Raw genomic sequence first — 18,755 nt, 5'->3', positions numbered from 1 at the left:
CAGACAAAAGTCTTATTCCTATTTAGTGCTTAAAGAATCGAAGGGACTTATCTAAATGCTACAGAACTAGTGCGTGACCTAACTGGGATTCAAGCCAGTTCTATCTGGCCTTGCGTGATTTTTCTCTCACTGAAAGGGTCCAGAATAAGCCACTGTGGCATAAAAATTATTTTGAGCCAAAAGCATATGAATCCCTGAATGCCTTATCTACCTAAAAACAGAGCCTCCCAGAACTTGGTTGTCATAAACCTCATCCCCAAGAGCCGCTCTGATTTCTCTTCTCAGACAGATATTATCACAGAACTAGCAAATCTCCCACCTATTTGCCAAAAGCCCATTTCTCTTTCCCAAAAAGACATTTGTCTTTCCATAAGTTCCCTTTCTCCACAACCTCCTAACAAGTCACTTGTTCTCCCAGAAGGTACCCCTTGCCTCTCCCATTTCCAGTTAAGATGGTGGATAAGCCCCTTCACATTTCCTTGTAAACGCCCTTGCATAATAAATAGGTCATTAAATCTGTCTCTTGCCCACGCCAATCTGTATTTTGTCAGTTTAATTTTCGGCCCTTCAGAACTGAACCTAAGAGGGTAGGAGAAACAATTTTCCTCCTTGACATCACCAATAGCAACAGAATGAATCTATTGTCCCCTATAGGGTTTGCAGATGTTTCAAACTCAGATTAATGACTCTTAAGTTAAAAGAGGCTGATGAGAAGGCCTGGGTGGCTCAGTCGGTTAAGCGTCTGCCTTCTGCTCAGGTCATGATCTTGGGGTCCTGGGATGGAGCCCTGCATCAGGTTCCCTGCCCAGCAGGCAGTCTGCTTTCCCTCTTCCTCTGCTCTTCTCACCACCCCACCCTGCTCCTGCTCTCTCTTTCTCTATAAAATAAAATAAAATAATAAAATAAAATAAAATAAATCAAAACAATAAAATAAAATGGAGGCTGATAAGGTAAGCTGACTGAGCCCCAGATTCCCCCAAAGAGCTGGAGACTTAGGAATTACTTTGCTGAATACCCTACTCTGAATTCTCTTTCACTTTGTATGTCCATCTGTCATAGTATGAGCTATACTGGAGTGGCATTATATGTTTTGAGACTGTTTCATCTACTCAACCCTGAACTCCTAAGGACACAACAGCAATGTTCATTTTTATAACCCCTGTGCTTAGCACAATGTAATAGATAATTAAATGCTCACTGACTTAAAAAAAAAAAAAAGCATACAGTGATAAAAATCTTACACACTAGTTGAAAAAAAGAGAAAATATTAGAGATACCAAAAGGAAACCACACATCAGTTACCCACCAACCAGATATATTACCACTGTTTCTGTTTTGTTCTGTTTCCTTCCAGAGTCTGTTGATACTTGTTCTCTTGTTGAATGAAGTGATGTAAAGAAAAAAACATGCACTTAAAACTACGGACTCCCTGGTGTGATGGAGCATCCCAGGGGCTTATCTGGAGGTTTCTGGCCCCCTTTTGGAAGTACTACTTTGTTACTGCCACAGAGAGAGGGTTATTCCCGAAAGCACTGCTGATTCCCATCCCTGTGGGCTTTTGGCCAGGACCCTGACCACTTGCCAGGCTGGAAAGCTGGTTGGAAGGTAAGGTGTCAAAGGGGGAGGACTGGTCAGCACTCAGTCTGGGTGACCACCCTGCCTCATCTTGACATTCTTTGAATACTCTCTTTTTTTATTTTTTGGTTTTTTTAAAAAAGATTTTTTATTTATTCTTTGAGTATTCTAAATAAATAAATAGCTATTTGATTTACACAAGGCAAGTATTGCATCACCAATTTCTTTAGTAATAATTAAGTATGTGTTTTTTATGGTTCGCTGCTTTAAGAACCTGCACAACTGGGGAAAGACAAAAGTCAATACTTGCTTTCACTCAACTTAGTTTTCCCATCTGATTTAAATATTTTGCAATGTCTGGGGAAGTGGGTGTTGAAGATCAAGACTTCCAAATTCATTAACTGGTCACTCTCCCCAGCTTCTATGGTTTGGTTTGGTTTGGTTTGCTGTGGCCAAGGACCCGTGGAGATGCTGCTTTTCAGAGCAATGCTTTCCTGTGTGGCAAAGGTGGATGGGGAAGGCACATGAAGTGACTCCCCAGAAATCCCTCTGACCAAATGATTCCTGCTTCTCCTTTGTAAGGATAGGAAGATGATCCTGTCTTCCTTCCTTAGTTGAAGACTTGGGACTGGTTAGGTCTGATTACAGCTTCTGGAGAAGTCATATGGGGATTCCATGATGGTGTTCATGGCCAAGATCAGATCCTGGGCCAGGAAAAAAAATTTTTGTGTGTGTGTAATATAAAGGACATTAGTGGGACACTGGTCAATTTGAATAAGGTCCATAGATGAAATCGAGTTTTACTGATTTCCTGATGAGTATACTGTGGTTATGAGAGACATTCCTTGTTTTTAGAAAATATCTGAAGTATGTAGGGGTTAGGGGAGTTGTGTCTGCTACTTACTCTCAAATAGTCCGGGGGTGGGGGGTGGGGTGGCGGACAGTAGGGAGAATGTTTATACCTATTATCTGTTAAGAACTGTGTGATCAAGCAAAGGAGGTAAAATGTTAACATTTAGGGAATCTGGCAAAGAGATCATGGAATTCTTTACATTATTCTTTGTAAGTCTGGAATTATTTTAAGTAAAAGGCAAAAATATCTTTTAAAAGGAATATTATTGAGGGGTGCCTGGATGGCTCAATTGGTTAAGTGTCTGCCTTTGGCTCAGGTCATGATCCCAGGATCCTGGGATTGAGCCCCAAGTCGGGCTCCCTGCTCTATGGAAAGTCTGCTTCTCCTTGGGCTCCTACTCATCCCCTACCCCACTTGTGTGCATGTGTGCTCTCTTTTTCTCTCTCTCAACTAAATAAATGAAATCTTAAAAAATTTTAAAACTAAGAGGAATATTATTTTTAAAGCACTGTTACACTCTTGTTATTTTTAAATCTAGTAACAAAGCCTTTTAAAGGTTAAATTTTTGGAAAGTTCAAATGTTAGGAAAGTATGTTGCCATTGTGCTGGGTTGTTCTTAAATAGTCCACTCCTCCAGACTGGATTAGTTGCTCTTCAGTGTCTTTTGAAATGTTTGTTCTGCCTTCAGAGGTACAAATAGGTTACCAGTAATAAGACATCAAGTGTCAAGTTACTCCATGGTTCTGTTCATCTGTCATTTTAGACTCTAAATCAAAGCATAAATAAATATATGCTTCCATGTTAATTCTCTAGCCCCCCTCCCCCATCCCAGCCCTTGACAAAATGTTGCCTTACGGGAATATGGCTTACTCTAGGGAATTATATTGAAGGAAACACAAGATTTGGCTCCAAATGATGTAAATTTAAATCCCAAGATCTACTGCTTATTAGTTAGCTGGACTATAGTAATTAACTTAATCTGTATGATCACCAGTTTCCCCATGTAACATGAAGTTAAATAATACTTGTTCTACAACACTTTTTAGAACTGTTGAAACATCCAGGTTAAAAGAATACATGGACTGCTTTGAAAAAATGCTCCACAGGCTTTGGTTATCACTGGTTATGGAGTTTTGTGTAAAAGCTGAGGTGGGGTGGCAGGTTGTATGTCTGTGACCCTCTCTCTACACTATTTGACCTGCTGACACATTGTCTATGACTTAGACCTGAGCACAATCTGACTCAGTGCCTTCCAGCGCCTTGAGTTGTTGATATTTATGAAAACCACTAAGATCGATCGGCCACACACTTATCAGGTTCTGGGCTCTTTGCAACCTCTCATCCTTACAAAACGCCCTGATTTGAGAAGCAGAAACTAACTAAAGTTAGAAAGATAACATGACAATGTAAGACTTAGAGCTACCAGGTAGCAGATTCCAGATTTGAACCCAAGTCTATATGACTCCTTTCATTATGTTACCCTGGGTTTCTGGTGGCCAGGGAACAGAAGCCAGTAGTCATCGTGGGAAATAAACTCAGAGATGGAGCAGTTTTGCCTCATGGGTAGTACCAAAGAGGCTTAAATTAGATTCATGGAGAACTGGGCTTTAAATGAGTGTGATGTTATCCATGTTTCAAATATTCCACCATCCAGACATCCACTCTGGCAAAATAAAATGTGGTTGAAGTTTGAGGATTCAAAGGGGTACTCCTCTTGGGCAATATATTGGTGTCTACAAGGCAGAAAGAGTTTGCCACTTTCTTACCCATGTTTCAAACATGTCTTCTGGGCGTAGGCGACGTAGGGTGGGTCTGAAAAAAACAAAACAAAGACGAGCTTCCTTGAGTAGGGATTACCACAGCAGACACCGCAGCTTCAGCACAGTGAAATGTAAAATGCAATGCTGGTTCATTTGCAAGGACATGAAAAACTCTAGAAATCTCCCCTAAGGAGATGGAGCTGTTCTATCCTGATGCACCACACGGGGAGCTGGGTCTGAAGCTCCCAGCCTTTGCACAGACCCATTTGATCCAAGGATTATAAAGCCTAATTACAGTGGTGCCTGGGTGGCTCAGTCAGTTAGGCATCCGACTCTTGATTTCAGCTCAGGTCTTGATCTCATGGTTGTGAGTTCAAGCCCAGCATTGGGCTCCATGCTGAGTGCAGAGCCTACTCAAAGATATAAATAAATAAATAAATAAATAAATAAATAAATAAATAAATAAAGTCTATTACAAACAATGGGTCAGAGGGTGCAGGGTCAGTGTATTCCCAGGGCAAGAAGCCATTTCCTTCCTCATAGACTGGGGCCACTCCTGAGAGCCCAGAGCAGACTCAGAATGAGGACACCTGGGAGCAAAAACAGAAGTCTTGGTTTTTCTGGACCAGAAATGCACTGTTTTATCATCAGGGGCATCAATCCAAAGCTTTTGAGGATGTGTGGATGAACAGGTAAAACTATATTTTGTTCATGGTTTTATCTTCTTCTGAATGTTGGCAAAGCTGTGTCAGACTCATTGAGATTTGCTCCTCCAAATGCTGTCTCCCTGTCGGGTCCAGGACAACTGGGTGATAGAATCATTGTGCTTGTTCCAGGTTCTACAGACATATGTGACCACGTGCTGGAGAGGGTGGGTGGTGTGGTGAGGTGGTGAACCCACCACTATGTTCAATGTTTTGATATTGTCCCTCCCTCAAAAGCAGGGGTCAACCAACCATAGCTGGTGGGCCAAATCCAGCCAGTGCCTCCTGTATTTATAAATAAACTTTTATTGATACAGCCACACCCATTTGTTTACATCTGGCCCACAGCTGCTCTCACACTACAATAGCAGAGTTTTGTATTGCGATAGAAACCATCTGGCCCGCAGAAACTGAAATATTTACTCTCTGTCCCTCTACAGGAAAAGTTTGCTGGTCCATGCTACAGCTACTCTAAGTGGTATCAAATATTCCTCCCCCAGAACTTCCATGTATAAAATGCTCATCCATGGCAAAGTTATGTAACTACTCTTGAGCCCAATTCCTTGATCCGTAAAACTGGCGTAGTAATAATACTCTGTAATGTTAAATATTAGATAAAATAGCTTCTGTAAGCACCTAGCATTGTATTTGGCATGTAAGAGGCTGTCACTAAATCTCTATTGTTATTATTGCAGAATTTGACTTGTAACTTACTTCGACTTGGAGGGGATCTGCTGATTGTGGGGAGGTGGTCTAACCCTGTTTGCAAACAGAGCCCCATATTCAGAAAAGGTAGTAATATCTCTGCCCAACTGATCAATGACCAACAAAGCCATACTACTGATTTCAGTTCTGCTGGGGTAGTAGCTCCAACTTGTTGCTCCTGAGAGGCTTAAAAATGTTAGGACTGAGAAGTTCTTCTTAATCTTCCAGACACTATACCCCCCCACCACCACCCTCCCCTGCATGCCATCTGGGGCACCTTTGGTGCTCCTTCACAAACTCCACAAGCTCCTCTTCTGTGTAAGGTTTGTCAGGGATGGCAATGGGCTCATCCATAAATGGCTCATAGAAGTCAACCTCATTCATCTTCAAGGACAATTTCTTTGCAACCTGTAACAATGAGAAATACAACAAGAGTTTCCTTGAATGCTAGTCTAGAGTAGCAGTGGGTTGCCCATCTATATGGAGTGTGTGTGTTTTCTGGCAAAGATATGAGCATATACATGCAGTTTTAACATAAATGTTGAAGTGATAGAAACGCATTGCTGGAACCCTCACTGGACCAATCAAAGAAGGACAGACAGAAAGGAAAGACCCTATCTGGCAAATGGGGTCTAAGCAGGAACAGGGAGCGGTGGGAATGAAAAGTGTGAAATCTACTTGTACAATCATCATCAATCCACTGTATTTGCCAGGGCTGGAGGAAGAAGTAAATGTCAACAGAGCAAGCTCAGTGTTCTGGGATGTGTGGATTTAGTTGGACCAATTTTAGCACAGGCAATTGACAGAAACCATTTAAAGCTGACAAGTACTCAAAATCAGAGGTCAACCCATTAATCTGTCCTCGATCAGCTCCTAACCCCTACTTGTGATTTAGGCTGAAGCACTGGCTCTGGGGTTATATCTCAGTACTGGGGCTTGTTTGATGGTTTCTCAGACTTTAGGAACTGCCCGCTTTGTTACCAGCCAGAAGGTGACCAACCACCCTGGTTTGTCCAGAGGGAAGCGGTGTCCCAGGATTCAAGTTCTTAGTGCTACAACTGGGAGAGTACCCAGCCAGCCAGGATGAGTTACTACTCACCCTACACCAGGTACAAAGCTCAGGGAGAGCCAGCCTGTAGTCTGGAAGACATCTGCTGTCTTGATTAAAGTGGCCACATAGTCTGCTGTTGGGGCAGAACGGTTGCTGTGTTTGCCTGCAGAACTGCTGAGCTCAAATCTCTTTTTGTGAAATGATTTGAGAGGCCTGGAATGTGCAATGCTTTGTAGAAAACCAAATGCCATTCTCATTCTTTTCTAGTTTGAGCTGTAGTCCAAGAAAGCACAGGGATGAACAGTGGTTCCCTTGAAACTGAAGAATTGCCTAAGAGCTGACGCCCTGTGGTGGTAACCAACGGTGCAGAGGCCCAGGGCGGCTGTGACTAATTGGGGACGGGGAGGAACTGGGTATTACATAAGCCGTTATACAAGGAAGGCCATTCTGAGCAAACACTGGTGTCCCTATGGCTTTTGTCATCAATTGCTATTAATTTCAGGTCACTATATTCCAAAAGACATTTCTTACAGTATGTCAGGGAAAGAAACTCCAGAAGCCTCTTCAGAGCTAAAGGAAACAGGACATGTTAAGAGTTATAGTCAATCAAAAGAGATTTATGGTCATGTTGATTTGGTTTTAAGGGAAGTGTGGGTTTTTTCTTACTTTCCTCCCTCTTCTAGGGGATGGGGGTGGTGTGGATGATTTGGTGGGGAGTGTGGGAAGGAACTAGGAACTGCACAACCAGTGTCTGGGTTTCCACGCTGTTCTTCACAACACTGGGCCCCTCATAGTGGCTTTATTTTTTTTTCATTTTTTTTTCATAGTGGCTTTATTTTATTATTTATTTATTTATTTATTTTTTCAGAGTGGCTTTAAATGCCACTGGATTCTGGGTTTCTGACTTTACCTACTACATACTTTAGGAACTAGCAAACAGTGCTTAAATGAAGTGGGGAGTGACCAGATGAAGGAAAACAGTAATAGTAGCAAGAACACAGAGTGTTCACTCTGTGTCAGGCACTAGCACCAAATGCTTTCAGTACTTTATGAATCCTCTCTTGGATTGCTGAGGTAAGAGCCATTATTAATACTTATTTTACACAAAACGAACCAGAGACCCAATCAGTGTATGCAACTTATCAAGATCACATGTGGAGGGGATAGAGCCTGAATTCATGTCTAGGCAGTGGAATGTTCTAAACTACCAACTTAATGGGTGCCTGGGGCGGGGGGTGGTGGGGTGCTCAGTCAGTTGAGTGTCTGCCTTTGGCTCAGGTCATGATCCTGGGGTCCTGGGATTGAGTCTCGTGTTGGGCTCCCTGCTCCATGGGGAGCCTACTTCTTCCTCTGTCTTTGCCTCCTTCTTTCTCTCTCTGTCTCTCATGGGTAAATAAATAAAATCTCAAAAAAATGAAATAAAGTATCAACTGGAATTGTGATTTCTTTTCATTCTCAACTTTCAAAGTGTGTGTGTATGTGTGTGTAGGGGAAGGAGGGTCCTTGAATGCCAGTGTCTGGGTCTGTGATGTTAAGACCACAAATGTAAAGTTGGATTGTGATATTCTAAAGTTTAAGTCCTGGGGACCCTGCAAAAAATTCTCCAGAGGCCTATTCATTCTATTCTCACCACTACCACTGAGTGCCCTTGGCCTGTATCTCAGAGAAGCCCTTTCTTTTATTTTTTTCAGTTGTATCTTGGTCAGTAAGCACGTCATCCTTAGCCTTCTGACTCTCTGGATCCATTTGATTCAGAGATGTTGTGAATTGATTTAGGATCTGGATGCAAAGACCATTGCTGGTCCCAAATGTACAGGCCAGGTAAAACTCCCCAGGGAACTCCCTGGAAATGCATGTTCCTGGGCCTGGGCACAACATAAAAAAGATACAGATTTCTAGATGTGGGGCCTAGGAATCCATGATTTTAAAAGCTCTTTGGGGGATACCAATATGGACAATGATTGGAAACTACTAACTCCCAGATCTACATCAGCAGCCCTGACATCTCAGCACCTTAATGGTTCTCTAACTCATATATAGAATATAACATTTTTATTGGTTTGTTCCTCAGTAGCTTCTTCTCCTTAATTCTCTAATGTTTTCAGGAGCTTCACAATCTTTGCTGTCTTGCACTCTTGTTATTTTTGAGTCTTCTCTTGGCTTTCTCTCCGTTACCTCAACAGTGACCAAGTCCTCTTGTTATCTCCACTGTCTGCCAGCTGACTTTTCATCTTTGGGACCGTGTTAGTGCCTCCTTGGCCCTGGCCTCTCCTGACTTCACATCTCTACAAAGCACTCCCCTCCCCCTTGTCCCTCTGGGCTTCCCTAAGTCCCAACAAAAGGTTCTTCCTGCATCCTCTTCTGCACCAGCGCCCCCTGCTGGACACCACTAAGGCTTTCTTGGGCTCTGTCTCCCTCCCTCCCTTCCTCCCCACAACTGACAGGTGCAACTTTTCAAGTCCCAAATGTCTCTGGGTCCTCTGCCGGTGACTGCTCTTCTTTCCGTGTTCCATGTAGAAGTAGAGAGTGTGCCTCTCTCCCATTAAGTTATAAAATCCCACAAGGCTACATGAATGGGGGCACTTATGACTCAATGTCTTACAGAGTCTTGAGTGAAGAGGCTTCTGAGTTTTTAATTATAGCCTGACCTCACCTTCTTCATGGGCCACAGACATGAAGCCATATGGCTGGGCTGGGAGGCACGTCTGAAAACAGATGCTACTCTGAACTCAGCATTGGGCCACCCTTCTAAGAATTGAGGCTTTGTTGCTTGGCCAAGCCTGCCTGCCTGGTTCTGTTCTCTCAGAGGAGTTCTTATCCCCAGGAACCACCTCAGTCACTGCTGGCCTATCATAACATCAGTGATGTTTTCAGTTTAGGCTGCCCTGTAACTCCCCTTCTCTACTAAAATTGTCTCCCAAACTCCACTCTTCTGGGCTGATATGGCTGCTTTCTATGCACAACAGGACCAACTAACATTTACTGAATGCTTACCACATGCCAGATGCCAGCTAAGCGCTTCACATGTATTGTTTCTTTCTCTGGGGTACAGTGGTATAGAGCACTGACTGACCTGTGATTGTATCAAGCTTCACTACTCAACTCACTATGTGACCATGGGCAAATCATCTAATCTCTCGGTGCCTTGGTTTCATTCTCTGTAGATTGAGAAGACTAATCTGTCTTTTCCAGGCACATTGAGATGATGGAAAGAGCTATGTAAAGCTCTCAGCACAAAGCCTAGCATGTAAAAAGTACTTAACAAGTGATTGTTCTTATTGCTTTTGGTATTTTTGCTCCAGATCTCTCTTGACTCAGGGGACGCATGGATGGCTCAGTGGTTGAGCGTCTTCCTTTGGCTCAGGGTATGATCCCAGGGTTCTGGGATCGAGTCCCACACTGGGTTCCCCACAGGGAGCCTGCTTCTCCCTCTGCCTTTGTCTCTGCCTCTCTCTGTGTGTCTCTCATGAATAAATAAAAATAAAATCTTTTAAAAAATTTAAAAAGATCTCCCTTGACTCTAAGCCAGCCTTAATTCAGGTAATTTTTCTTCAAGTTTAGATTACTTGATTACATTACTCAGATTCTAGACTTTCTTCTGTATTATTTTCAACACAGAATTTTTAGGCCAGGACCATATCCATAGAAGTGGTTCAATTTACATATTACCAGGATTGAATATAATCTCTTTTTGTAATACCCCCTCCCTGCTCCAGCACCTACAGGCTTCCTCTTGTTTTTCACGGAAAGCTTGAACTCCCCGTACTATAAAGGCCATGAGCCCCGCTCTCCAACTGCCGTACTCATCAGTAGGTCACCTTCTAAGGAACTTATACTTGAATGTGATTGGGATTTAGTCTGTCCTAGATTTATTTGTTCTAGTAAATATGGTGATTGAAGGTTTTTAGTTGGGGTGTGAGTGTGTATGTGTGTGTGCATGATAGAGTCATATGTGTGTAAGTGTGGATGTGTGAATGTGTGTACTGAATATTATACAAGTGTGGGTCTGGGTTTGAGTGTGAGTGTGTATGAGCAGGTAAATGTTATGTTCATGGGTGTTGTATGTGTCCTGTTTGTTGTGTCCTTATGAGTGTTGTGTTTGTGTGTTGTGTGTTATGTATGTGTGCTCTGTTTGTTGTGTGTATTATATGTGTGTTGGTTGTTTTACATGTGTGTGAAGTATGCAGTTTTTTCATGTTATGTATGTCTCCTATATGAGTGTGGGTGTCTGTCAATGTGCCCTGAATCTCAACGGCAGATACAGAGTCTTCTACTTAAGTGTGTGGTACGAAGGAAGGGGCATGGTTGTTGTGGGGCATAGACTGAGATCTCAGCACTACCATTAACCCACTGGAGACCTTGGATATTACTTAATCTTTCTAAATCTGTTTTGTCATATGGGACATGGGGCTTTTTGCCTCTCAAAGTTGTTTAAAGGATTAGAGGTCATATCTACACAATATATCAGGTTGTACCCAACACACAGAAAGCACTCAATAAATAGCACCATTTTTGTCAGAACTCGAATTAGAGTGGAGTACTCTACCTAGAGTAGACCCCAAATAAATTACGCACTGATTAAAGGTCCCTCCTATATCATGATGTTTGGCTTACAATAGCACGTGCCACATCCAGAAAGAAAGAAAAATTGAAATGTAGAAGAGTACATTAATGACATTTCTTGAAGATATAGGCAACTATGGAAGCACTTCAGGCTTCAGATGACCAGTGGTCCTCCTCATTCCATCCCGCATCCTAACCCAATAGGAGGGGAGGTATGGAACCCTGGGGAGGGAGAGAATAGCTCTAAAGACAAGGAAGCAGTAACCAGTGTCCTGGCACACTCTGCTCATGCACTGCCCATTCTTAGTGTTCAAGGCAGTTAAGAGTGGTTCACCACTTTTCATTGGCTGTTTTCAGAAATACCCTTAGTTCATCTGAACTAATCATCTTTGCAGTCATCTCCCAATCAAAAGTGACTTACTGCAGTATTTCCAACACTTCTGGAGAAAGTGTTAGTGGATGGAGGATGGCAAATGTTTCTAAAATTTAAAAAAGGTACTAGAAAGTTCAAATTTTAATTCTTTGTGCCTACAAAAGTATTCAAATTGGGATTTCATGGGTACTTACCCCTTTGTCAAAGGTAGCAAAAAATTTGATGTAAGGTTGGAAGTGTTCAGCTGCCTCCTCAAAAGCCTTATAATCTGCGAGGGAAAAAAAGATTAAAAAAAAAAAAGAGAGAGAGAGAGAGAGACCTTTTCAAGATGTGCACTGAAGACATTTCTCTTTTTAAATGATGTAGAGAGAGTGGGGAGCCAATTAATCCTGACTGGGTAATTATCTAGTAGATATTATTTAGATAGAAAATTATTTAGTACTATTTAAACCCTTACAATTTCCCCCAAGGAGTTTAAATTAGCTGGTATTCAATTGAGCTAAAGAAGAACCCTTTACCACATTTTCATGAGTTTTTAGAAATTGATAAACAGGATGGAGAAAGTGAGGGAACTGAGAGAGAGAGAAAAAATAGAATATTTGATTCTACACCGAAGGAAAAAGTTCTTCCACTCAGACTCACCATTAGTTGTAAGTGTGCCTCTAGAGTGACCCTCTAGAGAGAGCACAGCTTATTATAAATGACCACTAAATTGAGAAGAAAATCTACCTTAAATAGGTAAAGTAACCTCAATCAAAAATGACATCATGAAAGTACTTGAACTTCTTAGCAGGAGTCCCTCTTTTGGTAAATCCTCATTTTTCTTTCCCTCTTTTTAAGTTTTCATTAACTTTATTCCGATCCCTTGAGAGGATGATTTAGAATCAATCAAGCTTATGCTTGATTCTGGTCCCAAACTTGAATCCAAACTGCTCAAGATAGACATGAGACACACGAGCATGGCCATGCTGTGCCTTACTACATCTTATCAGCTACCTGAGAAAGACACTGGTATTTTAGCCTTAAAGTGAGGGTGATGGGAATGTGAATGGTGATGGTGGTGGTGGTGGTGATATTGCACAACACTTATCATCCTGAAAGTTGGTGATCCTATGATTCATTCTTAAGAAGATTAACCTTTTCCCATTTTCTGGTATTCTCTCTCTTGATCATTAGAGGCATAAGCTTATGCTAGAGTTCCAGGAGCATGCAGAATTTTCTAATATTCAATCAAAAACATTCAAGACTAATACTGGCTCAGGGAACACCAAGATGAGTAAGACAAAGACACTGATCTTAAAGGCACACAGTTCAGAGAGGGTATGGATCTTTAAAGAACCACAGTGCAATGTGATAGTTGCTAGAATAGAGGTAAGTGCAAAAAAAACACAGATGAGGAGGGTTGAAAATTTATAAGAATGTCTGTATATACAGATACACATTCACACAAACTCATCCCCATAAAAGTAACTGGGTAGTCAAAAAATATATCCTATAGCCTGATAGTTGGGGTAGAGAACTGAGTGGATGGGGAAGAAGGTGGGTGAGAAGTTTGGAAAATGAATAGAGAGAAGGTGGGAGAGAATGGAAGGGTTAAAGCCATACCTAAGTCATTTATGTCTATCCAGAGCTGCAGTGGGCTCCAAAAGAATCCCCTGTATCCTCCCTCTCTGACCCCTTTGTTCCTGATGAATCTCTCCCTACCTCTTTGAACATCCTCCCCTGGAAATTATGACCTACACCTGTGTCCAGAGAATTCCCTTATTCACCTGGGGAACCAGTGTATAGCCATTTTAAGATGAAAGAGGGTAGAGCAAGGTAACTCCCCAGGCTGGCACTTCAAACTGTGGTTGAGCCTTGAGCCTTGCCCAAACAGTGGTGGTTGTCTTCTAGGGTACATGGTCTAATCTCCTGCTGCCTGATCTCATGTGATCCCAGGTTTTTCCTGCCCTCACGTCCTGCTCTGATGGTGACCAGCTCCTTCCTGCCTCTTCTAGTCTGACCCTCAGTTTCCCCTCCTGGAATAGGCCCCTGAAGACCCAGCCTTCAACCTTCAGCTTATTGCAGACTTACCTTAGCATTTCCTCATCTTTCTTCCCATCTCTCAGGGTTTTCCATACTGGATATTTCCCATCCCTAGCTCCAGATTTTCCCCAGTTTGGCATTCTTCACCATCAGCTGAGTTCCCTCAGAAATTTCCTGCCACCCTCTCTCTACACTTGCATCCAAAGCTACATGCTCAAGCCAGATGTGAACCTTCATGCCCAACTTTCTTGGAAGATGTAGCCACCCAGTTCTTCCAAGCCCTTTCTAATTTGATCCCAAATCTCTTAGGACCCTTTCCCCCAAGACCATTCCAGTCTACCCATGCATTAAAGCCCTCCAGTTCTCCACTGTGTCTCCATTATTCTTGCTCTAGAGGATAGGTTGGGATCACTTTCCAAAGCCAGTGCCTCTGTGCCATTAAACTTCCTGGACCAAACACCCTCACACTACAGCAGAAATACCGGATTCTTCACTGCTTCCCTGGGCACCTTACCAACTCCCTACCCATGGACCCCATGCTCTTTTGGAGGGCAAGAAGAAATAGAGAGACATGGATGCCTGAGAGAACATCATGATGCTTTTCAGTCCATGTGTGACAGCCAGGAGTATGTCACAACAGACATATATTTTTTGTGGTGATAAAATTTTCTAGGGATGCATGGATGGCTCCACGTTTGAGCATCTGCCTTGGGCTCAGGACGTGATCCCGGGGTCCTGGGATTGAGTCCCACATTGGGCTCCCTGTGGAGAGCTTCTACTTCTACTTCTGCCTATGTCTCTGCCTCTCTCTGTGTGTCTCTCATGAATAAATAAATAAAATCATAAACAAAACCCTTTCTACATGTTTTCTACAACCATTCAAAACTCTATAGTAGTTAATATTATATATGAAAGTAATAGTTCCTTCTATAAACTTCTTGTATCCTATAACAATTATTTTCTATCTAAGATGTTGGCAAGCATGGCAGCTAGAGAGATCCTTGGAGAGGCAGCTCCCCTGACTTCCTGACTGGGTCTTTTTGTTGGTGTGATTGTGACTATATAGTCCAAGCTAGTTTGTCATCAGTAGTGTTTTTTCAGTTTGTGACACACTGTAAAATATTCAGGGCTTTCTGTTTTGTTTTGATTTAATATATTCTAATGTTTGTATTGTCTACTAATATCAGTGGAATGAATGATGTATGATTGCTATTTTTATCATCATCATCATCATCATCAGTATTACTAACATGATCTGGTAGTAGACCTTCCTAAAGACAAAGTCTTTCATCAATTTAAAGATAATAATTCAGCATTAAAAAAGAGATTGACATGGCTCACTGGTGATTTTATTACTTAACTCTTTAGAAAAACATGGTAAGACTAGTAGAGCTCTATCTGTGTATTCCTAAGGAAATGCCTTGATATTATTTTGAAATATATGGGAAATTTCGATTGCATTTGAAAACTATTCAGATTATCAAAGAATATTACAGTTTTCAAAGAAAAGGAGAGTAATAGCCATGAGGGCTTAAAGAATGCTCACACATTTGAAGGACAAGTTAGAGATTAGATTTCCTAAATTCTGTTCAGTGGGAAGAAAAGACCACTTCTCAATCAAAGAAAAAGCAATGACTGTTGCCCTGTCATTTGCTGTCATCCACATGCACAAGCAAAGTCTCTTGTTGACTGTGATGGTCAAGAAAAGATCATTTAAACCCTTCACCAGGAGTTGTATGTCATTATTTCAAAAGCTATAGCTTTAGAAGCAAGTACAACATTTTCCCCAAAAACTCTAAAAACATTTTATTTGGAAGATTTATACAATGCAATATTGATAACTTTTCTATTATCTTGTTTTATTATTGTTGTTGTTGTTGTTAGTAGTGGTAGTATATAAAGCAAAAGAATGTTTTGTTTTGTTTTTCCACTAAGTCCAAATCCCTTTTAGTTTACCCCATGGGCTATTCAAGCATCACCACATTTTGTGTGTGCCATGACTTAAAAAAGTACATAAAGTCTTTTTTTAAATTTTTATTTATTTATGATAGTCACACAGAGAGAGAGAAAGAGAGGCAGAGACACAGGCAGAGGGAGAAGCAGGCTCCATGCACCGGGAGCCCGACGTGGGACTCGATCCTGGGTCTCCAGGATCGCGCCCTGGGCCAAAGGCAGGTGCGAAACCGCTGTGCCACCCAGGGATCCCAGTACATAAAGTCTTGAAAGTACAAAACAGTGTTTAAGTGTGTGAGCTATAAAGTCAGATTGCTAGGATTTAAATCTTGGCTCTAGGATTTATTCACTAGCCGTATGATAGTTACCAACTTTTTTGTTCTTTTCATTTCCTCCTCATCAAAATGTTGATAATATGGTAACCACTTTACAGGTTAGTAGTGAGAAAGAAAGCAAGGTATCTATATGGAGCTCCCGGCATAGGCCCTGGCACATGACATGTGTTTGATTAAGCGAAGCTGGTTTTGTCATTGGCTTAGTAAGGAGGATAGGAACCAGAAGATGTGCTCTTTATCCCAATCGTGGCCTTGCCTTGCTTGTTACCTGCTATCCTGAACTTAATGGAGGGGAAAGAGACAGAGGACGAAACAAATTGAAGGGTGGGACAGAAAAAAAAAATAAAGAGAAATAGGAGGAAATTAAGGAGAAAGAAAAAGAGGGCAGGTGGAGCACGCCAGAGTAGTCAGCATCTATAAAAAACATAAAAATTGAAGTCACCCAAAGGAGGGCTGGGCAAACTTCTCTGGCTAGCCATCTCCCCCCAGCATACTTTTAAGGGAGGTAAGTAGAGGCTTTTATATAGCAAACAAGAAGACAGCTAAGTCTGGTCATGGGAGAAAGAAAATAGGCAGCTTGCTGGTGAGAAGACAAAGGGTGCCAGTTGGCAGATAGGGAAAGAAACAATTTCACAAATAAATTTCAAAATATTTTACAAGTGTTCTGGAGTTTCCAGAAACATCATGAGCAGCCCTCCTTTGCACGTCCTGCATGTACTAATGCTACTTTTACTCTCCTTCTCTCTAAAGCTGAACCTCCAGAAAAAAGCTTACCTCATCAAACCATGCTGCCAAAGTTGTTTAAAAAGACATACTCAAGGAATTAGCCTGCTTGGTCCCTCCTCTTCCTGACTCCCACACTCCACTCTCTCGCCTTCATATGGGTTGTGGTGATGCTATGATGCATTTCTGTGCCCACCCAAAACCTAGCCACAAAGTGTTCAAAGGGATTATACCCAAGGGCGAGGCTGTGCTATTGCAGGCAGCCTTGGTGGTCAGCTGTGGGGTTGGCCAGTAATTGTCCACATTGTGCTATAGCTGCTGAGCCCTGCCTACCCAAATTTTCCTCTTATCCTGTCCAAGTGGCTGAGATGCTCTCCAACTGGTGGCCACAGGAGCTGCCAACATCAGAGAGAGAGCCCACTATTTGCCTATTTTAGAAGAGAGTCCCATTGGTAGGTGGGCAGGTGGAAAAAGGGGAGGAAGACTTTTCTCTCTTCTGTAAAACATTTACCGCTCCCCTGCCTCCCAAGACCAGAGAACATGGCCCAACCTTCATGTTCTTCCAGTATCCTTGCCTGCTTCGCATAATTTTTATAGATGTGTCCATTGTGTGGGTACAAGGAAGATTCTTCCTCTATTCCACCCAGCACAGGATATACTGATGGTCCATCCTCTTTACGAGCAACATTCTAACATATCTGGTTGGGAATCTATCCTTTAGACTCACAGGTGGGGCTCACAGACAACTTACACTCTGACTCCTCACTCTTGAAAAAGCCAATGAGTTTGATCTGGTCCTCAATGCGTTCAAAGGCTTGGACTTCGAGTTTGCTGTTGATGATCTCCACAGGATCTTCAATTAGCTGGAATGCCACACACACACACACACACGAAATATTTCCCAGTAAGAGAACCGTTCCTTCCTCAGTGAGAAACCAGGCGCACATGTAGGACACTGGCAGGAAGCTGTGGACCCCATCTTCCCCCAGTATGCCCAGCAGCAGAGCCTTCTGAGGAACTGGCTTAACTCAAGGGGTAGGCCGAGACTAGGCAAGTTCTACTTCTCTTGTCCATTATTGATTTAGGAATAGCATGTGACCCAATTCTGGCCAATGACTCTAGGGCAGATTTGCCCGAAAGCTTTAGGAAAGTTCTCCTTTCCTTTTAAGAGAACAGTGGAAGCCAGATCCTCTCCCCCACTTCACACCCCCCCCACACACACATTGGATATGAATGAGGAGATGTGCATGGGAACTCCAGTCACTGGTTATCTTATAGCCAACTTGAGAAGAGTCAGCTTGAGGAAAAACCACACATAAAGCATTACCTATGATTCATCAATAAGTCTAAAATCTGTACTCACTCTGCTCTTCTATTTGTGCTTTTTGGTTCAGGTGGTTGAGCATGATTTCTGTTCTGTGCATCTAAGAGCCTCCACTTAACTGATAGAGATGGGACAGTGTCAGGCTTTTTGTTGCCTCCCTCATTTTTTTGAGGGCTTGCAGGTATGAGTCCAGGAGAGAGCCAAGCAGAGTCTATGGGTGTTTTTTTTGCAGAAGGTGGCCTTCAACTCACTTCTGACTCACTCTCCCTGGGTTTTTGAGGCTGTGAGGAAAAGGCAACAGACCCTGTGCGCTAGCTGGTAGACAGGGAATCATCAGGAGGGATGTCATTTACCTGTACAGGAATCTGTTCAAAAGCATTCAGCTTCACAGCTATTATTGAAAGTGTGCGTTTATCTATGGATAACATATTTTTATGGTGTTTGTTCCTCTATCTGCCTAAGCAGGTGGATCTAAGACCTCCATGCTGGGAGGGAATGTGATATTGGGGGGCTCATTAGCCCTGTCTCTTTTTATTCTATTCTGAGGGTAACTCAGCTGATTGTTACTCCATCTCCAGGTGATTATCCACCTCTCTTTCCCACTCTCTTAAACCCCCTTCCGGGAGCGCTGGAACAAAGCCAAGGGTATTTCAGGGCATGGTGGTGTGTAATTGCTAAGAGAATTCATGGGTTACTACTACACAGTCCCGATTCGTAACCCTCTGGTCACTAATAAAACAGTTTCTAAGGTAACTTAAGGACTAGCTTCCTAGTAGAAGAAAATACCACTGTGGGGGCTCCTTGGTGGCTC

The 18,755-nt window shown here is 42.4% G+C and overlaps 1 protein-coding gene across 1 annotated transcript in view; it reads right to left on the bottom strand.

The window, feature by feature from the left end:
* The window catches only part of CASQ2 (calsequestrin 2), a 71,277-nt gene that overhangs the window by 16,862 nt on the left and 35,660 nt on the right, over positions 1 to 18,755 (bottom strand). The window contains exons 4-7 of the mRNA XM_041757127.1: positions 17,372 to 17,483; positions 11,779 to 11,852; positions 5,875 to 6,005; positions 4,195 to 4,240 (exon numbers count right to left, since the gene is read on the bottom strand). Coding sequence (XP_041613061.1) covers positions 4,195 to 4,240; positions 5,875 to 6,005; positions 11,779 to 11,852; positions 17,372 to 17,483 — 363 coding nt within the window. The remainder of the gene's footprint in view (positions 1 to 4,194; positions 4,241 to 5,874; positions 6,006 to 11,778; positions 11,853 to 17,371; positions 17,484 to 18,755) is intronic.

Source organism: Vulpes lagopus, chromosome 5 (assembly GCF_018345385.1).
Source record: "Vulpes lagopus strain Blue_001 chromosome 5, ASM1834538v1, whole genome shotgun sequence".
Classification (NCBI taxonomy): domain Eukaryota; kingdom Metazoa; phylum Chordata; class Mammalia; order Carnivora; family Canidae; genus Vulpes; species Vulpes lagopus.
Note: the sequence above shows the minus strand (reverse complement) of the source record. Positions and strands in the feature narration are given on the sequence as shown.